Source organism: Ursus maritimus, unplaced genomic scaffold (assembly GCF_017311325.1).
Source record: "Ursus maritimus isolate PB19 unplaced genomic scaffold, ASM1731132v1 scaffold_11, whole genome shotgun sequence".
Lineage (NCBI taxonomy): Eukaryota > Metazoa > Chordata > Mammalia > Carnivora > Ursidae > Ursus > Ursus maritimus.
The window spans coordinates 14,832,499-14,859,266 of NW_024423453.1; the positions used below are offsets into that span (position 1 = coordinate 14,832,499).

The window sequence follows — 26,768 nt, forward strand, 5'->3', positions numbered from 1 at the left end:
GAACAAAATTAAACCAGCTGTACATGCGCAGAAAATTTGCATATTTTATCGCCCACGTTGAAGGGTGGCAGAATATTCCATTCCAAAATACGCCCCTTCGGCATTAGGATTGTTTTTGAGCTAAAGTCACCTGGAAAACAACAGATGTAAGGAAAGCATTCTGATCTCCTTTTCTTCCTGAAAACAGGAGATAAGACTCCGTTTGAAAGATCCCCTCCCTCTTCCAGGGAAAAAGAACATTCTTATTATCAAGGCCAAGAAGACTGAGAGAATTCTGCACGAACAGACCTTGTTAAGATAATTCTGATTTTCCTTTAGCCTCCCCATATATTTTACATTTCCACAAGCGCTTCTCTTTGCTCAACCCAGTAGAAAAGCTCTGAGGTTTTGCCATTTCTTTGGATCTCCATTTCCACACAAGGGCTCCCATCTCACAGAAGCATTTGTATATTCTTCTCTTGTAAGCTGTCTTTTGTCACACAGCCCTAGCTGAGACCTAAAATGGGCAGAGGAAAGAATTTTCTTCCCCTATAATGTTCTTGGAAATAAGAATTTCAACAGGGACCTTAGATGATATATTTTACTGTTGAGTCCGTATCAAAAACGCAAAGGAGATAAGTTAGGCCTGGTAATTTCATCTGATGGAACCACATTCTTGTGTTGACTGTAGTTTTCCTTTAACTTCTAAAAGTGTGTCTCTCAAATCTCTACAACACCAACGTGTGACCAGGAAGACTGGAAGATTAAATTTTGAGTTGTATCTAATAATTATCATATTTCCCCTTGCATCTCAATGATGTTTCTTGACTATGTATTTAGGTAAGAGTTACCATCAAACAACAAAGCAATATCATCTTAAAACTATTCTCTTAAATCAATATTGTTAAAGCTGAATTTCACTAGGACGAATATTTGAAAGGACCTTCTATTTTAAAGGAACAGCTATTAGCAAAATGATTTCATCCAATTTTTTTTAAATTATAGCATAGGTTGTGAGGAAGAGATGCTTTTAATATCTCTATCCGAGGTGTTAAGTAATTTAGACACTGTAAACTCGAGAGCTTTATAAAAATTTTATAATAGGATAGTTTGCCTTTCTAACTGATCATTAAATAATACTTATGTAAGCTATATCAGCTTAAATGTGATTCCCCCCACCCATCTGTTTTGGAGTTTCATTAAGATATGGCTGCCATTGTTGGTTTGAATTTATGAGCAGTCTGGGTTTGGAGCGGCACACAGCCTAGGGTGGTGCAGAGCCAGGAGAACCCTGCCAAGTGAGACAGCTTTCTCTTCGGAATCCGCACTGGTCCGTCTACGGATGTTGAGGAAATAATGGAATAAGTTATGAAGACATTCCTTGTGTGAGAAATTTGGGGGCGATTTCATAACAGCTTTACCAAAGGTTGCAAACTGACATATGACAATTTCATGTCTTCTCGTATCTTCTGACGGCATGTTCCCAATTCTTTTGTCTAACTGATTAGGTACAAGCCTACTTTTTGTTAGGTCCCTTGCATGTTTTTCTTAAGGCGGTACCTACTATGCTGAATCAACTCGTGGTCAGCTATTATTATGTGTAGAGTAATCCTGTGGATTTAATGAGAACTGTGTCAGAAAATGTACAGAAATTTAAGTAGGTTCCTCTGCTGTGGAAATACTGCATTGTTTGAATGAAGCCTCTAGAGGGCACTCTGCATTCAGTTCAGGTAGAAAGTAGTTTCTGAGGTTGCTCGCATTTTCATTTTGAATTTTACGGAAGAGAGACAGGGAGAGAGGGAGGAGAGGTGCGTAGTGTACATGTGGAATAATTGTGGCTTATTTCTGCTTATTTTCTTCTTAAAGTCTTTTAGTAAAAATAGTATTTAATTTTTAGTAAAGTTTTTTCTTTTTTCTTTTTTTCTTTTAAGTTTGCAGTCATTGTTTAACGTGTATGTAATAGACTTATACCAAATAGATTTCCTCCTATAGTGGTAAGTTGGTTTATTAAAGATTTCAATAGTTCATATTCACATTTTTTTCTTTTTTCCAATGTTCATATGAATGTGAAATTGATGAGCCTAGAGCTTCTTTTTGTGCCAGAAATTAGGAAGTATTCAAAGGACTGGTTAAAAATTGGACAATTTTGCTACACCTGGGTGGATCAGTGGGTTAAGCATCTGCCTTTGGATCAGGTCCTGATCCCAGGTCCTGGAATCGAGTCCACCATCGGGCTCCTTGCTCTTCAGGGAGCCTGCTTCTCCCTCTGCCTGCTGCTCCCTCTGCTTGTGCTCTCTCTCTCTTACAAATAAATAAATAACATCTTTTTAAAAAATGGGACAATTTTAGGGGCACCTAGGTGGCTCAGTTTGTTCAGCTGATTTTGGCTTAGGTTATGATCTCAGGTTGGAAGGATCCAGCCCTGCATCGGGCTCTGCACTCAGAGTGGAGTCTGCTTGTCCCTCTCCCTGTTTCTCCCCTGGCGCGCACACGTGCTCTCTCTCTCAAATAAATAAATAAATAAATAAATAAATAAATAAAATCTTAAAAAAAACAAATGGGACAATTTTAGCATTAAAATAAATAATGATAAGAATGCAGTATAACTCATTAAATAAAATAGGAACTCATTAATTTATACTATACAAATTTTAAAATAAACATAAATGGGACAAGTGAAATCTTTATTTACATTGGAATGCGTACTAATGAATGTAAAAGAAACTATGGTATTAGCAAATCAATATTTGGCAGCCATCAGAGATACAATCAAATAAGAAATATCAATGGATGCTAAAACTAGTGGTTAAAATTTTGATGAAGAATGGAATATTTACATAATTTCATGGGATCTCCCTCCCCAATACTTAGTGAATACTGGAGGAAATACTAAAGAATAACTTTACATTGGAGAATCTTGGTAGGCACCACCGTAGTCAAATGATCAAGGTTAAAATTACCTATAATGAGAAAAATCCAAACCGTGACCATCAGATGGGATGCATTAAAAACACATAGCTTTACATCTGTGGTGTTCCTGCCCAAAATGCATAATCTGAATCTAATTATAAGAGACATTATACAAAAGCCAATTAAGAGACGTTCTACTGAATATCAGGCCTATAAAGTGTCACATCATGAATGTCAAGCAAAAATCAGGGAGCTATCTAAGATTGAAAGAGGCTTGAAATTATGAAAAACAAATTCAATGTATGATCCTGGATTGCATCCTTTTTTTTTTTCTATGACAGGTATGAACAGGACATTGGCAAAAAACTGAATGGGTTTGAGGATTAGATAGTAGTATTGTACCAACATTCACTTTCTGATTTTGACGTGTAGAATTTTATTTCCCTTTGACATAGGATGATTTGAAGTTGAAGGCAATTAAGAGTAGACAAATATAGGAAGACTTCTCTGCTCTCCCCTGATCTCTCTGAAAGCAGAGCATGCATTTCCCTTTGTGAAGGTGGCATAAATTTCACCCCTCTCCTGTACCAGGATGGGAAGAGAGACTATTATCCTCAGAGATGGAAAGCCAGCACCGAGACGAATCTGTCTAAAATGGTCCTTATCACCCACTGGTTCCCCCACGTATTTCCTACTCATTTGCCTACAATTTATCTTCCCTTGATGCTCACACCCTCTTTACTTTGTTAAGAAGTATCTATAGGTTCCCAAATCTAACTGCTTCTTTAAATTTCACTTGTGTCTGTGAACTCCTGTGCAAATAAAAATATAAATAAATGTATATTACTTTTCTCCTGTTAAGCAGCCTTTGTCAGGTAAATTAGCAGTCCCCTGATACCGAACCTCAGAGGACAGAGGAAAAGGTTTTCCTCCTGGATAGGTGATTATCTTGTGGTTACATGGAAGAATGTCCTTGGTTGTAGGAAATGCACACTAAATCATCCGGGGGTAATTTATTTCTTAATGGCACAGGAGTAAAAAGATCTTTGTACACTTGGAAATTTTGGGTAAGTTTGAAATTATTTTAAAGTAAAAAAGTGCTTTAATATTAAACCTACAAAATAAAATCTGATTTGACACATAAATTATCTTATGCTCAGTGTTGGAATCATTTTATAAAAATGAAATTAGCATTTCATTATGTAGTGGACACTAAGACACAGGCCAATAAATCTTCTTTGATATTTGTGAAATTACAAATCAAAACAAAGCAAAGATGATTAAGTGTCTTGTTTTACTTTTGTAAAAGAATGCAGAGGATGCACATTTGGATGAAGCATACTGCTTCGATGGTCTGTTCTAGCCATTCCGGAAAAATAAAGGAGCTATTTTCACCATAGTATTTAAAACCCAGTTAGGAAAAAAGAACACACAAAAAAACAAACAAAACCCCAAACTTTGAATGTCTTCACTTTGCATTGTAATAGCTGGCATTTCACCTCCCTGTGGACTTACAATAAATATATAGGCTCTTTGAGCTTCTCATGTTATGAAGCCTACTTTTGGAAAGGTGGGTTCGTGCTAAAATCCACGCACAATAGAAAAAACAAAAGTCTCAGAGAGACATTTTTTTCTCATTTAATTCCACAAATATTTCTGCAAAACTTCTTTGTGTAAGGCCCACTAACCTGCAAAATCAACCAAGACTGTCCTCATCTTTTTGGATGAGTTTCAAAAAGAAAGGAATGTGCATAAAGGGGGATTTTTTTTCCTTTCATTAATTACTTTTTTTTCTTTTCTTTTTTTCTTTTTCTTACACAAAGGTATGGCCTTTGACATCAGAGAACATCACAGGGGTTTAAAATGGATTTTTATCACGGTATTATTTTTAGATGCAAAAGCTTGAAAACTATATGGACCTTGTCTATTCATTTCTGAGTATAGAGGATGGATTATTTACTTGTAGGTGAAATAGAAAAAACCACTGGCTTCTCCGTGTTTTTACAAAACATCAAACCATTGAATTCAGAGTGAATTTTCAAGGGTCATGATTATGTGAGAAGCCAGCAAAGCAAAACAATTTTATTATTTGGTATAAAATTGGTTTTTGTTCTTAATACATCTTTACAAAATTGTCATTAGAGCAACTCTAGTATTTGTATAAATGCAACTATACACACACACACACACACACACACACACAAAGACTAGAATAAGAGTTACTAAAACTGGGTAGGTCAGAATACACGGCAAGCTAGCAAGCCTCACATATAACTGGTATTTCAGAGATCCAGCAGAGAAAGGAATATCTTCAAAGGCCAGGTAGCATTCCGTAGTAAAAACAGGGACCAACAGTTGGGGGGAGGTGACATTGTTTTGATGAATGATGACAGGATGGATGGGAAACAGCATTCTACTAAAGGCAGGACATTCGCACTCACTCAGGGACACTTGCTGAAATACAACAAACAGAAAGTCTGCCTGGCCAGGCTAGTCGTAGGGATAGCAGTGTTTGTTGAGCCCCGCACTGTACGTGCTTTCTCTCATTCAATCCATACAAGTCCCTCTTGAGGTCGGAGCCGCCTCCCCTATCTTACAGGTGAGGAAACTGAGGTTCACAGAGATGAAATCATTTGCCCAAGGGGAGCTCTTAACTCTTGCATTCCACTGAGCCAGGATTGTGTGTACACTGCCAAAGGGAAAGATTAGAATAGATCCTAGTGACACTGGTAGAGGCAGATCTTTTTAAAAATTGTTTCTTTCTTTCTTTTTTTTTTTCTATAGCAAGTATCATTTGAAAGAAAAAGACAAGAAGAAAAGAAAGGGCCATACGCAAGATGAGGTCCTGAAGAACTGAAAAATCAGGAACTGGTACAGGAAGTAATCGTGTGGGGTTGACTATGTCATGGAGATCAGAACACAATTAGATTCAGAATTCCAGTGAGATTTGGAAAACCAAGAAATTGGTCAGACTATTTTTAGAAAAATGAAATCATAAATATCCAGGGAAAAGGATTTAGTTTTGTAGATGAAAAAAAAATTAACTGCTTAAAAATATACATTCATGCTAAATATAAGTATGAATATCTAGCAAAGCCAAGGCTCAAATATGCTGGATAAATCAACAGGAATAACAAGTATTTTAATCTTTTGTAATAAATGTTTTTATAATAACTATTATAAGAATACAACTTTAATGCAGAAAATTTAGAATAAATTTTAGAATAAATATTTTCTTAATATATACATATGTATTTTTGTAAATTGGGGTTAGGGGTACATACACTTCTGTATTTTACTTTTCTTTTTTTTTTTAAAGATTTTATTTATTTATTTAACAGAGAGACAGCCAGCGAGAGAGGGAACACAGGCAGGGGGAGTGGGAGAGGAAGAAGCAGGGTCACAGCAGAGGAGCCTGATGTGGGGCTCGATCCCAGGACCCTGGGATCACGCCCAGAGCCGAACGCAGACGCTTAACGACTGAGCCACCCAGGCACCCCTATTTTACTTTTTCTGATTAATGTATCCTCAGAGTATTAAGGCCTTTCCTTTAGTAAAGACATCCATGGGTAGGATAGGAATTCAATTTAAAACATTCAAGAATAAACATGAGCCAACTTGGCTCGAATTATGAGGTTTAGTAAACGTTAGTAAGATTTAAGTACCCTGAAGACAGGCAAGAACCAGCTAGAAGGCAGTGAGATAATCAGCGCAATGTCTGGAAGTGTTCAATCGCTGCATTGTACGTTTGCAAGTAATGTAACACTGTATGTTAACTAAATGGAATTAAAATAAAAACTTAAACAAAAGAACAAGCAGATGGCTGTTCAGAGTTAAGAAACTTGATTTTCGACACTCCTGTTAAAGCCTTTGGGTGTTTCTTAACACCTAAGTCCAAGCTCAAGCACACTTAGGATCTATTCTAAGTCTAGTGACACAGCCGCACATACAAAAAAAATTGGGATTCACCCAAAGATTCTGAATGAATTTGAGAGCAAATTTAGGAATCTTCTTCAAAATACATTCACTATCATGAAAGACACATGAGAATTGCTAATAATAGTTTAATTAATAAGAGCCATATAAGAAACACAAAGGCTTTACCTGTGAGCAGTAGAATTTCATGATACAGATCCACTAGTATGAACGTAAATTTCAGCTGTGGGAAGAAACCTTTCCGTAAGGAGAAATCTTGCTTTGCTGAATAAACACACATGGGAAAACTTCACTAAGATTGTAGGTAGGCCAAAGCAATTTTAAAAATTGAGTAGCAATACAAGTATTTTGTTGTGTTTTTAAAAATAGGTTCTCGAAAAGAACGGGGGGATATAGATAATAGACATATTTCTGGGTCAGTATAAATATTTGGTTTCTCTTAAGGATCTAGGCTAGGAAAGATTTGGGTGTTTTTTTTTTTAATTACAGGAAAGAGAAAATAGGCAATGACAATGACATTTTTAAAGCCTTTTCAAACCAAATGCTATAGCAAAAGCAATAAACTGTGGGAAAGATACATAAGCTTCTGGGTAGCTGTGAAAAGTCGTACATGACTTTGGAAAGAACTGCATTCAGAGGAAAAAAAACCCAAAACACATTGCTTGCTTATGAAATCATCCTCACAGCTTTAAAGAGGTAAAAAAGTAAAATAAAAAGAAAATGACTAGATCTTATCATTTATCCATTCAGCAAATAATTACTGAACACCTACTATGTGCCAGATGCTCTTCTTGACGGCTAGCACATTTTATCAATGAACAAAAAAGAAAAAGAAAACCCCTGCTCTTGTGGAGATTATATTCCAGAATTTCTTAGAAACAACAATAATTTCCTGGGCTTCCAAAAAAACTTATAGTGAATTTGCTGTCAGGTTCATTAATAAACATGGCTCAGAAGATCTAGTGAGGGCCAGAAACATGGAGGGAGATTAATCGCTTTTTAAATTTTAGTATATCTGTTTGAAAACCATAAATAGGCTCAAGGAGAATGTTAACAACATCATGAAGTGTGTTATGAGAACAACCCCTCCTCTCAAAAGCGACTACTGTCTGCGCTATGACCCCAGAGTTTATGTCATCACATACGCACATAGCTCTTAAGTATTTAAATTTTTTAAATAAAAATGAAGAATTAGGGAGGTTCCTAAGAAAGGTAATATCTTTAACCTGTCAAACTTCTAAAAAATTCTTTTGGAAAGGACACAGATCCTCTAGGACGGCTAGAGACACAAAGTTGTAGGAAACTTGAGAGGTGGTTTGGTGAAACTCTCCAACAGAATAAAAAACCCTGAGAGCACCGGGACGCGCCACAGCAGCCCCAAGAGAAAGCATTGGGCAAGGATGAGAGAGAGGAGATAGATATTTCCAGCCAAAAACAAAACAGAGAAAATCTAGAGAGCCTGCGGAGGACGGGAGGATGGGGAAGCTGGGAAGCGCTTGTGTGGACCAGGAGGCAGCACCACCTCCGGGAACAGCCAGGGCAAGGGCTTGGACGAGGTTAGTAAAATACCTGCGATGGCTATTGACGGCAGTTTTCACTTAAACAAAAAAGAAGACGGGCATGAAAGCTGTGAGAAAAGAATATTGCTCCCTGTGCTGGCCAGGGCACACACGAACTCCACCTGTCCTGGCCAGGAGCGAGGCGTCAATGGATTAGAAAAGTGGCAACTGGCGAGCATCGATTAAACCCTTCAACCCACGACAAGTGGAGAGATGTGAGATTAAACTTATAACTGAACTGATTTTTATCTCCCCAATTCTCCCACACTCAGCTGGCACGGGTGGTGTGTGCCAGGCTGCGACGCCTAGAGAAGAACGTTTTAGGTAAGAGAAAACAGATCCTGTAAACCCAAGTTCACAACGTCCAGGGGTGGGGCATCCCTTTGGTAGCCTCAATAGGAAAGGAAGCTAAGGCATCTTGATCCTTCTGAGGCGACATGGGGCAGAGAGCTTGTCGGGGTCACCGGCAGAGTGCAGTGGTTCTGGCAGGTGCGTAAGAGCCCCTGAATGAGGGGGCAGGGAGGGCCGGGATCTCCCCGTTCTCCACTTGCCACTCGAAGAGCTCTGCGCTGGGCTGCCTATTCCCAGAAGGAGGAGCACCTGTTTCTCAATTACACGAAGGCCCTCCATGGGCTGGTGGTGCCCAGGCAACCGTGTCCCCTCTCAGAAACCACAGTCAGAGGCAGAGCCCTTACCTGGCAACACTGGGGTGGCATTTGGCATCTCTTCTGTGTGTGTGTAGAGGCGATGCGACCACTTTGAATCAGCTCCTTTACTGCCCCCATATGGATATGGACGTGCGAAGGGGACGTCCTCGTGCCTGTTCTCACCCAACTAGGTCACACCGATCACACCTGACAGTGCTAAGCACTGGTGATGGGTGACTAGGACAACTGCGGGAGAACTGTTACAAAGATGACACTATGAAAATTACAAATTCCCTTTGCATAACCTTAAATTAAGAATAGGACACTTTACAGTCCAAGATTTCTCAAAAACGTTATAGTAGGGCCCTCAGCAGTCTTTATTTAGACCCAATTTCTCAAAACTGTACCTAGTTAGAACTTGTCAGGCTGAGGGGATTTTCCACGCTTCTGAGCAACGTTTTTCATCTTTACACACAGTTTTGACAGTTGGCAGCTGCAGGGCCACTGGCAGTCTCTGGATGCATAAAGAGATCCCTGAGCACACACGCCGTGACCAGCAGGCTTCCAGCTCCCATGGTGCTTTTGGTAACCACCAACGAACCGCTGATTAGAAAACTTCCTTTGCCTATGACAGAACAATCTAATTGAAAAAAGAACTCTGGCTGACACTCAAGGCGTGATTGATTTAATGACCAGGGAATTACTGCCAGCAAACAGGCACGCTGGCTATCCTTTCTTAAACAGATGTGTGTGTGTGTGTGTGCGCGTGTGTGTTTTGTTTTGTTTTGTTTTTATTCCCTCAGAACTTTTTGTTTCTTTTCATCCATCGGATTTCTGGAACTCCAGTCTCGTTGGCCATTCCAAGTCCTCTGCTAAGACTCAAAAGAAAAAGCAGAACTGTACTGGAAAATCACGTATCTTAGGTAGAACTAACCCGGAGGAGATTGTCACAAACTGAAACTGTTCTTTGGATCTGCTGGGTGAGAGTGAAAGTAAAGGTCATTTTTTGGTAAGAGACTCTGAATGTTAGTAAAAATGGAACTGTGTATTGGGGAAGAGAGTAGGAGTTGAAGGTCAAGGGGAAAATTTGGTGGCTGCAGTAACTATGGTTAATTTATGAATGGACTCGAAGCTACGTCAGCGGATGCTTCTGATGAACCTGAATGAGTAGGGGGCAAGAGAGGAAGTTTTGGGGTGTGAGGAAAGTCCAGAAAAGGTGCTAATCAAATGTTCCACAAAAGAGAGCCACTGGGTAGCCATAGCAATGCTTTATTTAGTGCTTGGAAAGGACCACAGGAGGACTCACAATAGAAACCATGCAAGATGGCGTGTGGTCACTGGCCTTCTTCTGACAGAGCAGCAAGCTCCTGAGTAGAACATCTGCTTATTCGGCATCGTTTTATGTCTCATGTGTTTAAAATTAATTTCTAAGCATTATTTTGCATGCTTCAGAAAATAAAACCCAAAACGAAAAACAACAAGCTTTCTAAGAGGAAAACATAGTAATGGTTCCTTGCTCTGATTTTTCCCTTAGGCAAATTTAGGGCTAGAATATTTGTAAGTTTTCGGGATAAGTCTCTCATTGCCTCAGACAATACATCTTTCTCCCTGCTGCTCTTCCAGGCCTGTGTGGTCATGGAAAGAGCCCTGGACCGGAATCGGAAGGTCTGGATTCTGGAGGTATCTCTGCCCCTACCTACCTGTGATTTGGGCAAGCACTTAGCTTATTCTTTGCCTAATAATTAATGCATCTACTCATTTATTCAATGGACCAAATGCCAAGAAACTTCTATGTGCATGAGGATCTCATTTTCCTCATATGTAAGTTAAAGGAAATACCCTAGATCAACTCAATGTTGAAGTCACATGGTTGATTTAAAAATGTCACTTTTTTCTTTTTGAGATTTGAGATAAAAATCGAGGTTCTCTGATATGATACATAAACTTATTATATATTTATCAAAGTATTGGGCTATGTATTTTCAAATAATAAACCTTTTTTTTCTTTATTGGATATTTTTACGCTATAAAAGTATATCCATTTTAATAAGCAGACATTAGAGAAGACAAAAAGAAAAAGTTAATAATATTTGTATTCTTCCCTGAGTTCTACCTTGCTGTTATAATCAGTGTTAACACAAGTATTCCGTATTTTTTCCCTATGCTCATAACAAACATGTAAGTATATATGATATTTATACTTATTTCCTTCCTTTCTTTTTTAAAATAAAAAATATAGCCATATTATACATTACTCTGCTAATTATTTGGTTATTTTGAATTACTTTGAACATTTTTTCAGGTTCATACATATAGCATTAACCAATTATTTTTAATGGCCAAATATTATTTGGAAATTTTGAATCGACCAAATTTATTTAATCATTTCCCTATAATTGAGTAGCAAGTTGTTTCTAATTATTTTTTCTTTTTAATTTCACTAGAGTCAATCTGTAATAGAAATATTTGTCTAGGGGGACCTGGGTTAAGCATCTGTCTTGGGCTCAAGTCATGATACCCGGGGTCCTGGGATGGAGCCCAGGGGCTTCCTGTTCAGTGGGGAGCCTGCTTCTCTCTTTCCCTCTGCCCCTCCTCCTGTATATACTCCTTCTTGAATAAATAAATAAAATCTTTAAAAAAAGAGAAATATTTGTCTAGATATATTCTTACATACTGATACTTTATTTACATAGATTTACCAAGGTTAGATTGTTGGGGCAAAGGGTATGAACGTCCAAATTTTTTTTTTTTAAGATTTTATTTATTTATTTGAGAGAGAGAGAGAGCACAACCAGTGGAGGGGAGAGGGGGTCAGAGAGAGAGGGGAAAGCAGACTCCCCACTGAGCAGGGAGCCTGACGCGGGACTTGATCCCAGGACCCCGAGATCATGACCTAAGCTGAAGGCAGACTCTTAATCCCTGAATGTTCAAACTTTTAGTAATGCTTCTAGGTTACTTTCAAATTTGGTTATAGCAATTTTCATTTCTATCATCTATGTGTAAGACTTCTTATTTTCCTACAACTAAAGTCAGGTCTACATGTATTAATATCTTTGCCAAAATGGATATCCCGTGTTATTTTAATTTGTATTTTCCTAATTACCAATGATGTTGATCATATTTCAATATGGTTATTATTTATTTGCTTGTTCTATTCTATAATTGCAGTTCTGGTTCTTGACTGTCTTTCCCTTATTGGGTGCCTTTTTCCTTTCCCATCTGCAGTAGTTCCTTGTTTAGTGAGCATTTTCACAGGTATAGGGGTTATAGAAAAAACACAAAGCAAGATAAAGGATTAGGATTAGGACTATGGGTGTTGCACCAGGGAGGTAAGAACTGCACTGTTATATAGGTGATCAAAGCCAGGGCTCATTGAGAAGGCAACATTTGAGCAAGCCTTGGCAGGTGTAAGAGGGAGCCATGTAACTTACCGGGGAAACAGTATTCCCTGTCATGGTAGCCAGTACCAACATTCTAAGGCTAGAGCTTGCCTGGTATGTCCAAAAAACAGCAAGGAGGAAGTATGACTGGAGTAGAGGGAGCTGGAAGGGGGGCTGTAGCTCATAATACTAGATATAAAAGGGAGTCAGCTCAAGGAGGGCTTGCGGGTATTAAAAAAATCTTGGCTTTTTTGTGGTGAGCATAACAATGTACGGAGTTGTCGAATCTGTATGTTGTACACCTGAAACTAATGTAGCATTGTGTGTCAGGTCTACTTCCATTAAAGAAAAGAATCTTGACTTTTATTCTGAGGAGATGGAAGTTTTGAGTAAAGGGGTGATACGATGTGATATACTTTGGAAAGATCACTTGGTTGCTGGGTTTAGGGAGGTAAGGGAAAAGGCACAAACTTATTTAGAAAATAATCCAGTGATCCAGGTAGAGACGTTCATGGTTTGGACAGTGTGGTAGTGGGGATGTGGAGAGAAAATGTTGGATTTTGGGTGTAAATTGAATTTAACCAGTAGGATGGGAAAGGGGGAGGGGGAGAGAGAAAGAGAACAAGCCAAAAAAAAAAAAAATGGAGTCACCCTTTATTGAGACAGAGAAGACTGAGGGAGGAGCAAATTTGGGATACAGAAGGAGTTTTTTTGAGCCTCTTATTTCAGATGTCTTCTAGACATCTCTACAAAGACATCTCTGTAGATACGCTGAGTAAGCAGATGAATAAGACTTGACCAAATTTAATCCTCACCTTAACACAATAAGGAAACTGTGGTTACTGCCTTATTTGCAGGTAAGTTAAATGTAATCATGATCGACTGGTTTCTTAAAGATAATCTACAAATTATTCGTTATTGTCAGAGGCATTTTATCATAGACACATTACTTAGTGTTTTGATCTTTTAAATGCAAATTTATTTCAAGGTGTTGAAACATTAGGCATGGACCTATTCTAGGTTTTTTCTTGTACTAAGCTCCTGAGGGTAGAACTATCTAATTTTGTATTTATGGGGTTGCCTCTTGACATTTGACTCACAATAGAAATAGATTTAAGTATTGACTCCAAAGGGCAAAGAGCTAAGAACAAAACAAGGTGGTCAGGTAGAGGAAAATCTTGTTGGAAAAGAACAGTCATGGAGGGTCATATTAGTGAGAATATCTTGTGTATGTGGTCTGTTTTGTTTTTTCCCCTTTTTAGCATTGTTAACTACTGGCAATTGAAAAAATGACCCTGAATGTTCAGAGAATTATTCAAAAGTACAAAGAAAAACAAGCACGAGATGAGTAAAAAACAATGGTCAATGATGTATTTTAATGTAGAATATAAAGAAGACCTTAAATTCTGACAATTATAAAGCAGGAACTTCTAAAATCACAAAGAGCAATTAACATGTCTTAGAAAAATCAGAAAATTTAATTAAGGTTAAATCTATTCAAGTTTGGTAGAAACCAGGATACACCAATACATGATTTATGATAGTTAGATGTCCATGACTTAAGCAACTAATTCTATGTAGGTGCTGTATTTCTTTAAATCTTCCTCTCTACACTAAGTCAGGTGATTTTTAAGTGTTTCATTTAACTGCTCCAACACTGATTTAAGATATTAGTCAATGAAGACAACGACAACAACAAACATGCAGATTTTGGGCATAGTTGACCACAGACAGGAGCAGAGCAATTTAGACCAGGAGGCCCCAAACTGGGCGTGGTATAATAAAAAATGCACTTGGTCTTGGGGCGCCTGGGTTGCTCAGTCTGTTAAGCCTCTGCCTTTGGCTCAGGTCATAATCCCAGAGTCCTGGGATTGAACCCCACACTGGGCTCCCTGCTCAGCGGGAAGTCTGCTTCTCCTCTCCCTCTGCCCCTCCCTCTGCTTGTGCTCTCTCTCTCTCAAATAAATAAATAAAATCTTGATTTATTTATATATACTTGGTCTCTGTCACTTGTTCTTAGCGGACCTCCTAACACCTTTGGAATTTCCTGAGTGATGAGTGTCTTGTTAATCGCAGAGAGCTCCTTCTGACCACACCTAAATTTATGCTAATGAGGTGACTCAGAGCAGGGCTCCTGAAGAGCTTCAGTTGGTGCGCCAGAGAGGGCAAGGAAGCTCAGCACCACCTCCCCTACCACCCCATACCATCCCTATCTGTCTCTTCCTTTGGGCTGTTCCTAAGTTGTATGCTTTATCATAAACTGGTAAATGTAAGTAAAATGTTGGCTTGAGTTCTGTGAGCCATTCTAACAAATTATTGAACCTGAAGAGGAAATTATGGAGCCCCAAATTTATAGCTAGTCAGTCAGAAGCATAGGTGGCCCCTGGGGCTTGTGACTGGCATTCAAAATGGGGTCAGTCTTCCATTAACTTGTGGCATATGTGCTCGGTCTAGGGAGCTAGTGTCACACTTGAATTGTCGAATACCCAGTTGGTGTGGGAGAATTTGGTGTGCAAAAGCCATTCACTCGTTGTCTGTGAAAGAAAGATGTCACAATGCGTATAAGTGATGTTTATATTAACCCAAATATTTTTATAGATAGAAAGATTAGTGAACCCACAGGAAATAACAAGTCTCCAGATTAGCCTTGTAAATTCAGATCAATAAAATTATGGCAAATCTCAAACATATTTATTTGTACTTCCGAGATTGCATAAAACAACTGCAGAAGAATCAAGATACTCTATTCTTTGATCCCAAATGGGGTGAGATAAATATCAGTTACATCATTTTGTTATGTGATTTTTATTTGCTCACTCAACAAATACTTATTAAAGTTTACTACTGGCCAACAACTTAGATGTTTCTTATAATATATCTGTTATTGTAAGAAATAAGCCCGTGACACATTTTCTGGTAATACATGTAACGATACCTAATCTTATATTACTGCTTCTAAGAAAATTACTGAAATTTGAGAATATTTTTAAGTAAACTATTTTTCAGACCATAGCCTAATTTGGTTGCTAATTGGTTGTTTTAAATATATCTGCATAGTGATTGAATGCTTACTATGTGTCAGAAGCTCTATATGTATTATCTTATTTAATCCTCACAGCTACGATGATCCCATTGGGAAGATGAGAAAATGAAGATTTTAGAGAGATTAAGTAATTTACTTAAAAAGTGTGATTTGAACTCAGGCAGTCTGACTCAAGAAACCACATTCTTAACCACAATACAGTTTTTAAGTAGTGTCATTGAAATAATGGATGTCCTTTACTTGTCAGTAAATAAGAACTTCTGCTCTCAGCTTTGCACAAAAGGATAGGTGTGAGTGACCCCGGGCCACTGATGAAAAGAGGTTTCACCATCTTCTAATAAATTATACCACATAATAATTAAACAAAGATTACCACTATATAGAGATGAAATAATTCCTTGTATTCTAGAACATTTCTAATAGTCTTGAATTGAACTAATCATATGGGGGATACTAAAAGGTCTTGTGGCTCTCTAAGGAATACAAGTTGCCTGGACTTCTGGATGCCTATTAGATATTAGCCCCCGCTAATCCAAATTGCTCCACACATGCTCCCAAATCCTTATAGATCAGCAAGAACAGCACATAAAATCCCTTACAGGCATCTGCAGCATAAATGTCTCAGGCTGCGTGGGCTTCCATAACTAAATACTGCAGACTGGGTTGCATAAACAGGAGAAATGTATTTTCTCACTGTTCTGGAGGCTGGAAGCCCAACATCTCTCAACAGTGGCAACCTTGGGAAGGCATGACTGAGGAGGGGAGGATGAGACTTGGAAGGAAGGAGTGTTCTGTGGAATTTGGTGGTGAAAGGATATAAGCAAGCAAACTGTGGAACTGAACCCTATGGAAATAAAATCAGAATTTATGCCAACTTTGAATACATCAACTACCAAAGAAAAAGCATTTATCTTTGTCAACTGAGGAGAGTTCTCTTGAACTAAGAAACCTAGTAAGATACACTCATCATATCTACATATAAACACCTCCTATTCCCAGTCCAGGAAAATGGTTACAGAATGATGGGTAGCATCCATTAAAAACTGAAAGAACAAAATAAAAAATGAGAATCAAAAGATTTTAGCTGATGAAAATATTCTTTAAAAAAACAAACAGGAAACAGAGGAAAACTGCGATAAGACACATACCCCAATAAGCATTAAATATCTCTAAATGAATATTTTTAGATATAAAAGAGGACCTTAAATCACAAAAATCAGAAAACTCAGGACAGAAGTGGACAAAAAACACAATTTAAAATGAGATATGATCAAATTCAGGAAAGAAATTGAAGAAAAAGATAAAAATCATCTCACCTGTGAAGTCCAAATTACAAAGTATCCAAGGGGGAATAGATGTGACTGTAAGTTTAATAAGAGATTTTGAGTAAAAGAACTAAACTAAAATGAAAGGATCAGAAAAAAATACTTGCTCTAGAACAGCAAAAAAGATCCTATACACATTGGATTTTCCTCAATAAGAAAAATAAAACAATGGGGTAGAACTACTGTTAAAACTATAATCAAAGAAAAATAAAACCTACAAGACAGAGTCTAGCAGAACTGTTTATTTTTAAAGAATCAGAAAAAAAATATGATTGGGGAAAAAAATACCAAGAAACTTACAAAGTTTCTTGACTGAAATAGACAAAAACTCGACAAAAATGACTTTTTTTTTTTTTTTTACTTAGGGAAGTACGAGTGAAGAATTCTGTATCCAGTGAAGCTGTTTTATATGTATCAAAACTAAAGGAAATCTTGGCAAATGGACTATTGATGAATATTAAAATAGTAGATCCAAGAATATACCCAGGACTAAAACAAAGGTGAGAACAAGTATGAAAAAGTCTTATAAATTGTGTGTGTTCTGACAAAGGAAAAGTAACTTTAAAAAATTGGAGAAGGGAAAAAGTAGGAATTAGAATAAGTTCATTGATTGCTGCATAGGTTATAGATAGAAGTCAAACAATATCATTTAAGTCTCACAAATCGTAGAAGCCTAACAAAGAAAAAGAAAAGATAAAGGGAATTTTAAGAGTTACTAGCATAGAGTTAGTCAACTACTAAAATAAAAATGCAAGCTTCCCTAAAAGGCAAAAGTAGGTACCAAAAATAAGCAAAGTAGACAGATTAAGAAGAGGAAGAAACAAAGTAAATCTAATATTGAGGACACACATACCGGTCATATCAATAAATGTAAATGGGATTAACTTGGCTATTTAAAACAGGATTTTCAATGTGGTTAAAGCAAAACAAACCTTTGCTGAAGAAAAGATACTCCAAAACCAAGTGATTCAGAGAGGCTAGAAGTAAAGCACCGGGCTAAGGCATAGCAGACGAATGAATGCAGCACGAAGGCTGGGTTTGAGATCAGTGGGGCAAAAATCAGACTTGAAGCATTAACCGACACAAGTTAACACTCTATAAAATTATTCGTGCTGGGTTTGAGATCAGTGGGGCAAAAATCAGACTTGAAGCATTAACCGAAACAAGTTAACACTCTATAAAATTAATTGTAAGTAAATACACTTGATAGTTCACCTTTCTCTGGCCGTTAATTTGAAAATGTAAGAAAACATTAAGCATCAGACAGTATGTAAACACTGGATTCACTTATAAAAATATTTTTATTTTTTATTTTAGAGAGAGAGAGAGAGCATGAGCAGGGGGAAATGCAGAGGGGGAGAGAAAAGGAGGAGGAAAGAATCTCAAGCCCACTCCGTGCTGAGCCCAGAGCCCAACGCAGGGCTTGAACTCCAAACCCTGAGATAATAACCCTGAGATCATGACCTGAGCAGAAACCAAGCGTCAGACACTTAATTGACTCAGCCATCCAGGTGCCCCTATAAAAGAGTTCTTAAAATGGATCTTGAGCATACTCTATTTCAGTAACAATCAGATAAGCGTTTTATCAATAAGGTAGATAGTACAGGGACGCCTGGGTGGCTCAGTTGATAGGCGTCGGGCTCTTGATTTCGACTCATGTTCTCAGGGTCCTGGGATTGTGCCCTGTGTGGGGCCCATTCTCAGCAGTGGTCTGTTTCTCCCTCTGCCCCTCCCCCTGCTCGTTCTCTCTCTCTCTCTCTCTCTCTCTCAAATAAATAAATAAATAAAATCTTAAAAAATATAAGGTAGATTGTACATACCAATTTAACTGTTTCCTTTTCCTTGATGCTCTGTTAAAATCTCAACAAATTAATTCTATCATTGACCCACAAGGACAAAGAGAATTGGGAGAGGAGACATTAGCAGATGAGATTTTTCTCAAACAATTTCTAGAAGAAAAGCAGAAGTTGCAATAGAATTATTGGGACACAGGAAGTTAAAACCTGTCTCTTTAAAGAGAGAAAGCCACCAAGAAGTGAGGACAGTTTGTCCCAAAGAGTCTCTGAGAGGCTAAGCACTTGAAAGGAGTGAAGAAAAAGTTGAAAACAAGGGGATTGATTTGGTGTCTGATGTTGGAGCATTTGAATTCCTGAGGTCACTTCCCACGTGGACCTGTGTAGCCTAGCAACTATCTTTAACACCTCTTGTGTGTCCAGAGGCTGATTCTTTTGGGAAGATAAAACCAAAAGCCTGTGGGGTGCCTGGGTGGCTCAGTCATTAAGAGTCTGCCTTTGGCTCAGGGGATTGAGACCCGCATCAGGCTCCCTGCTCTGCTGGGAGCCTGCTTCTTCCTCTCCCACTCCCCCTGCTTGTGTTCCATCTCTCGCTGCCTCTCTCTCTGTCAAATAAATAAATAAAATCTTAAAACAACAACAACAACAACCCAAAGCCTCTGGTTTCAGATACAGAGAAGGACACAGAGGGGTAGGGGTGAGAGGTTGCATGAAAATTTACAGAGTCAACTGTAGTAGTCTGAAATCTCTTCCCTCACTTTTGCTCTAAATACCTATTAACCAAGACTACGCATTTGGAAAAATCCTCACGAGAAAAACTGAACGGCCGGAAAAGAACCAAAGATCAGAAGTTCTGAGGTGGTAAACAAAATTCTAGGGAAAAAACCTGCATTGTAGGCCAAAGAATAACAATCCAGATTGGAGAACTGAACAGAGGTCAAGAAGGGAGGGTGTTAGAAAAAACAGGACTGACTAGAGAAAATATCATAGGCAGGTTATCTCATTTAGTGAGAAGGACTCTAGAAAGTCAACCAATTCAAGTAGCAGAGCAACTTTTAACTCAAGTAAGGGATAACATTCTTAGGGAAGAAATTTTGACCAGAATGAAGGACTTGGTTCAACAGTGAATAATATTTGGAGCAGTAACAATACTGCAGAAGAAATCACTCTCTTTATTCCTGCAGGGAAGGTAAACTGGTGTTATTTTTCTTGAGAGCATTGTGAAGTACATATCAAATGTCTTAAGTTTTTCTAAACTTTCACTCAACAATCCACTTTTAGGAATTTCCCCAAAGGGGTGCCTGGGTGACTCAGTCCATTAAGCATCAGACTCTGGATTTCTTTAGCTTAGATCATGATCCCAGGGTCCTTGAGATCAAGTCCCACGTGGGCTCCATGCTCAGCACGGAGTTCGCTTGAGATTCACTCTCCCTCTGCCCCTCCCTCTGCTCTCTCTCTCTCTCAAAAAAAAAAAAAAAAAAAAAGGAATTTACTCAAAGGAAAAAAAAGTGAATGTGCACAAAAATTTTAAATATAAGTGTGCTTGTTGTAGCATTTTCCTAATACTAAAAGGCTGGATGCAACCTAAATGTCTCAAACAGGGAATCAGTTAAATAAATATTGAAACAGTTATATAACTGGATACTATTGAGATAAATATTTACTTGGGAAAATATTTATAATATACCTACTAAAAAAAAGTTTCAAAAACAACCTTTGGCTATAGTCCTATTTTTAAAGAAAAAAAATGGAGAGGCAGAGAGACATCTGAAAAATTCTATCAGTAGTCATCTGGGATAGTGGGTTTAACCCTGACTTTTGTTTTCTTTCTTTTTGTCTGTATTTTAAACGCAAAAGCCTTTTGCATAAATACAGCAACTCTGAGAGTTGCCACACAGAGAAAGAACCGACTTAGAGCTAGTGTTTTAATGTTGTGAGTAGAAAACAAAAAAGTAGTTTCAAAAAGAAAGAGAAAGAGAAAGAGAAAGACGGGGAGGATAAGAAGATGGCCTGGTGGCAGGTTAATTTGTAATGACCAGAAAATGGTGTTTCTTAACGTAAGAGTAGAGCAACCTTACAGGCTAGATTAATCTCCACTGTATGCCTTCGTTCATCAAACATTTTCAGGGCACTTACCATGTGCTACTTGCTGTGATCAGCTCTTTTCCTATAAAAAGCAACTAACCATTCAGGAGATAAGACACGGAAACAGTTGGAAGTAACCAAGACTCACACACCAAAGCCTACTTTTCCATGTAGCTTGTAACCTACTTTAAATTTAGATATAAATGTGCAAAGACTTTACAAGCTGTGTAAAATAGTAAACAAATATAAGTCTGATTTTGAATACTGGCACTCCAACACTGTCATATTCAAGTATTTCAAGTATTAATAATGACAGTATAGGGTGTGAAACAAGTTTTGGCTGCTAATATTTACATTTCCTATCGCACTTGTGTTCTAATATGAAGTGTGATATGGTATAGAGTAAAATGAATTTTTTTAAAGGCAAATAAGCCAGATAATTTCAATCTTAAAATAAGTTTTATTTTGGGGTGCCTGGGTGGCTCAGTTGGTTAAGCGGCCGACTCTTGATTTTGGCTCAGGTCATGATCTCAGGGTCCTGGGATCAAGCTCCGTGTAGAGCTCCACAGTCAGTGGGGACTCTGCTTAAGGATTCTTTCTCTCTCTCTCTCTGCCCCTCCCCTCCTCAAATAAATAAATAAATCCTTAAAAAAATAAGTTTTATTTCGTTTTTTAATGTGCTGGTATTTCCCACAACAATTGAAAACACTGGTGTGGTAATATAAAGAGAATAATGGAACTTACATGGTTAAAACAATGGAAGTAATTGTGTTTGGAAAGCAGATGTCCCCGGCTTAGAAATATTTTCTAGACGTGAAACGGATAAATAAATCTCTAGTCCAGTTGCCTTGGAAAGTGAGGTGATGTGTGACTTAAGTAACTACAAGCCTAACAGAGCAGTATATTCCAATATAAAGTGACAGTTAGAATACTATATCAAAATAAAAATTAGCAAATAATATAAATGACTAAAATTGGGGAACAAAAATTTATATCAAACAAATTCTATATATAACCTGTCTACTCTCTAAAGTAAACCCATGTTTGAACAGACATGGAGAGTTTTCGAAGAAGCCTACCAAAGATGAAAAAAACCCAGTTTGCTGAGGGTATTAACTTCAAATGTTCAATTTTTATTAAGGAATAAAAGAGAAAGATCTAAACCAAAACCACACTGAATTTTCCAAATTCGAGTTCCTTTATTTTTTTTTCTTCATTTCATCAGATAGTATGTTTACATGACTTCCTGTCCAAACAGCACAAAGAGAGTTGTGAATTTGTTATTCCCAAATTGCTCTGAAAACCAGAATTTTGCTAATGCAGTACCTTCCATCATGTTACTTGGCTCAAACTAGGTCAAGTCTGATCCATGAAAACTGACTGTGCTGCCTTAGAAGGGTGTGTGTATTTAATTAGCACATGGAAGGAGATGCCTTTAGCCTAAATTCTGAAGCCTTCAGCAAAAAAGGCAACTCTGAGAGTTGGCACACCCAGAAAGAGAAGACTAATATATAACTCATTCAGCTAACGGCATGTTGTCTGTGGCCTGCCAGCATGCTTTGTCTCTCCACAGTTAATATCAAAGACATTTCTATTCAGATAAAAGCTGGCAGATACAGCCTCCAGATACACAAATTTCATGCCAAGAAGCAGAACCAGTCCTTCCCAGATAACTGATAAGGAGATTCTTTGGGGAATTCTAATTTGGTATTCTTTCTACCAACATCTCCCCAGCACTTCTTAGCACACAGTAGGAATTTTTCAAGTGATTGTTGCATGGAATCAAAGAGTTTATGCAGACATAAAGTATTAAAAACAGACAGAATAAAAGATATACTATAGATATTTGTTTAGGCATTCTGTGTAAGCGAGACCTCAGAAAATTAAAAGTCTGTGTTTATCCCATGGGTGTTGTTTACAAGGAAGAGGCTTTTCTGAAATGTGCTTTATAGAGTCTGGCTGAAAACACAAGTTTTCCAAAAGTCCCTTGTCTTAAATCTCTGTGAATGTATCCATCCAATAAAAATTAATTTTAGTTAATGTTACACATAAACACATAATTGAGATGCTACGTTCTTCTTTCGGAAAAAGACCTAATTAGATTATTGTCCAGAAAGCCAATATGACTTTGATGTTTACTAGTTTGAATATCTATAATTTATGAAAAACTGACAAATTTGTTTCATGAACTTTAATGTTGAAACTACTAAAAGAATGACTAAGAATTAGTAAAACTTATGAGAAAAAATTATGATGATCTGTGAGGTTCTGTGAGTCATTAAAAATACTCAGCACTTCAAAATCAATTTCTCTTCTACCTGATGAAACAATCTGAATGGACAGAAAATAATTTATGTCTGTCTGAGAAAGTAAATGGTACCACTAACTTCTCTGGAATGTGGACAGCAACTATGTAAGTGGCCTTTTATTCTGCCTTTCCAAAATAGTTTAATTTAGGGTCAGGTAAGAAGGAAGTTAAAAAAAAAAAAAAGAGGCCAAAAGAATTGTAAAAATGCTGATGATATCATAAAAGAGATCACTTTAGCTTTCTCTTACCAAATACATAGTCTTGCTCCAACAAAAACATCTGCCTGTCACCCCATAAATGTCCCTGCACTTCTCTTCCCTTTATGAGCAAAAAATGGACCTTTAAGGGACATTTAATAGCTAGCAGCTGTTTGGCTGCCAAATACTGCATCTGGAGGGAAGTATACTATTCATACGGAAAAAAAGAAAACAAAACAAACAAATAAAAAACAAACCAACAACCAAAAAACACAGCAACTATTGCTTAATTCTCTTAAAGTACAGCGATGTTCTGCATAGACGCATTTGAGTACTCTGAATGTGGGGCAAGACACAAGAGCTCCTCATGGGCATCTGAAACCAGTACCTTGTTCCCAGAAGGCAATGACTGACTGAGATTAGATTGTATTCAGTCGTGTTTACTACACATGTTGAAAGAGTGCTCTCATGAATAAGTTTAATGCCAGGTAAAGGAGGCACTTCATGAGAATTCTACATTCATTTTAGCCTTCTGAGATTACCTCTACTTGAGGCTATAATGAATCATAGTAGTTTTCCTTGCTAGGTTATAATTTTCTGAACACATAATTCATTTAAAAAATACTCACATTTCTTAAAATAAATGTTAAGATGGAGAAACATCTACTTTAGAAAAATTCAGATGAGGAGCTAGCATTATAAGAGTACTTCAAAACAAAGGTGCTTTGAGATCCTGTTAAAGGGGGATATAAAAACTATAAAATACTGTATTTACTTTGATAATCCCTCCCTGGGATCAGAGTTGTTTCCTGTACCCTTTAGTTTTACTTTGCAAAGAAGCTTGGTATGACACCCACACTATCACTACGTAGTACTTCAAGAGATGGCAATTTTTACCCCTGCAGAACCTAAGATGGTTCAGTTAGAAAGGAGTCCGGGCAGGAAAGCAAGAAGGAAGGATGACTCAGCACTCACTCTTCTGTTGCTGCCCTGTTGCTTCTCATCTCCCTTTTTCCTTCTTTCTTTCTCACCAACCCTGAGACCAAGACACAGCCTGCAGTATGTCTCACCCATTCACCCTTCTTCTGGACCCTGAGTCGTATACACCTTAAAAGGTCCACCTGAAAACTATCTCTTGAGCATTTCGAATTACTGTTAAAGACCTACCTTTCTCTCTCTTTCTCTAAGAACTACACGTTTTTTACTACTGTAGAAAAAAAATATGTTAACTACTAAATTCGGTGTAATTTTCATCATTAGTAAACGGAGAGAATCTCAACATGAGTGTGCACTGCAGGAGGAAGCAACAGAGTAAGACTCAGGAACCCACGGAGTCCTTGTAATTCTCCACATGAAGACAATGGTATGTGTGTGTAGGGGGGTGTACGTGTGTAGGGGGGAGGATGAGGTTAATCCCTACCTCATCAGAGTGGATATACTGAAGAAAAAGCTAAGGATATACATATCTTCAAAACACAGAAACAATGGATTTGACTGCCTTCTTTCCTTTCTCTTCTCCCTCCTTCCCTCTTTCCTTCTTTCCTTTCTTCACTTTTCTTCTTTCTCTTTTAAACTGGCAAAATTTGGCAAACATGGACCTCTGCTACTGAAGGCGAATACGGTATCATCTTTCCTAGAAATCATTCAGCATTGTAGGTTGTAGTCTATGCTTCCGTAATATCTATAGTATCTTAGAGGTTGTCAATATAATCTGTTAATTCCCAGAGTACTCCTGCGAGTAAATTTTGTATTTTACTTACATTTTATAAAACTCTATATGAAATAGATCAATGCTTACTGTAGACCTACTGTTAAAGTTGGTTATACTGTTGTATGCTGAATTCTTTCTCTTGAGATAGATGAAATCTTTTCAAGGAGACAAGACTTATACACACAGCACAGGTATAGAATAACAAAGAGTAGTACAAAATAAAATGCTAAATTTATACAGTTAAAGACTAACATGCTTGTTATAGATACTGGTTGAGAAGAATGGGAGAAATTGATATTTCTATATTTATTCAAACTTCTAATCTTCCTCCTTGCCAACTATAAACACAGTTGCCAGATTAGCCTATTGTCAATCCCCTGTTCAAAATTCCCTGCCCTTGTGTGTGGTCATGATTCTCATACTGGAAGTACATATGGACCCCTTTTCTTGAATGGGTTTTCACAGACCAAGAACCCTGAACATATGTCTCCAGACCTACAGGTTATGAGAACACTAGTTTGAGAAACACTGACTTATGAACCTGAGTCTTATTATTTCTTTAAGTTAACTTTTACTTGAAAGAAGTTTTGTCTTTATAGACAGAGAAACGCTGCTCTACAGAATAAGTTGTTGGTTATTTAGTCTCTCACTCGGGATGTGTTTTGTATTACGTGCCAGATGTGGAAGCCAGAATGAACTGCTTACTGGTCCTTACACAAGTCTTCAACTTTCCTGTGAGGACATTTTTGTACACATTCTGCCTTCAGCCTGGAACACTGCTTCCTTCTCTTTTTCATCTTTTCTCCCATCTTCTTTTTGCCAGAAGTGAGGCCAAACAACTCCTTCTTCTGGCATTTCTTTATGGTCACAGTTAGGATTCTCAGCTTCCTCTGACTTCTCAGAGCAGTGTACGTGTGTCTTACTTCTGAGGCAATCACTGGATGTGTATTATACTGAGGGATGTGTCTGGCTTTTTACTTCTGAACAGCAAGAAGCTAGAAGATAAGGTCTGTATCTGACTCATCTTCTTCAAGTAGCTAGCAAAATATCTTGCACCTAAAGGTGCCAAATAAAAAGTCAAAGAAATAACTATGTGGGTCAATAAATAGAATGTTTGAGAAAAGCCATCAAAGGTTGACAGACTGTGGAAAGTGACTGAGGATGGGATTTTTTGCTAAAGGACTTAGTAAATTTCTCACCCTATCCCTCATCTAAGGATTTAATAACTCAGGAGAGAAGATACAGCTACCACTCCACCTTATTAATGAAATAGAGTTGTTTTCTAACACATAATTTCTGCTACTTAAGAGAAATTATATTAAGGTCCAAACTTGCCAAGGGAAATATACCAAATACTCAAAAAAAAAAAAAAAAAACAGTTAAAACCTCCATGACCTACCATAATTCTTGGCCCTGAGATAGCAACAAAAGAAAATATATCCAAATAGTCCCACTGTTATCCACCCTCATTTTTTTTTATCTATGGTTCTATCCAGATAGGTTCTCATCTACTCTTAATAGACTCATCGTCTTTGTCTGACAGCAGAAGTGCTCCAGTTAGAACATTATTATTAGAGCCATACATCCTCTAAATAAAATGTCATTATTACCTTTCAGAATCCTCGGTCTGATTGGTGAACATTACCAGTTTCTCTTCGTGTTTCTCGTTTTTGTTTACCCGTAGTCTACATGGAATCTAAAAGGAAAAAATATGAAGGACATGAGGCTTGGATGGGTCTCAAGGGAAGATAACCATGTCAGTGACTGGAGGAGAAAACCACCTGTTCAATACATTTTTCATCAAAAGCCATGTTTTTATTCTCATGTCTTGTTTTCAGCACTGCCAGTTATGAGAAAACAGACCACAAAGTCGCCTTCTGCCTAGTTTCAACCAA

At 37.7% G+C, this 26,768-nt stretch overlaps 1 protein-coding gene across 2 annotated transcripts in view; it reads right to left on the reverse strand.

Annotated features, from left to right (window-relative positions):
• The window catches only part of TNIP3 (TNFAIP3 interacting protein 3), an 87,304-nt gene extending 60,740 nt beyond the window's left edge, over window positions 1-26,564 (reverse strand). The window contains exon 1 of one of the 2 annotated variants that reach the window (XM_040626279.1): window positions 26,484-26,564. In XM_040626279.1, the coding sequence (XP_040482213.1) occupies window positions 26,484-26,515 (32 nt within the window). In that variant the 5' untranslated portion in view covers window positions 26,516-26,564. Of the gene's footprint in view, window positions 1-9,079; window positions 9,213-26,483 lie in introns of those variants that run through there. The other variant, XM_008689479.2, reaches the window with a different exon arrangement.
• Between the last annotated feature and the right edge of the window lie 204 nt (window positions 26,565-26,768).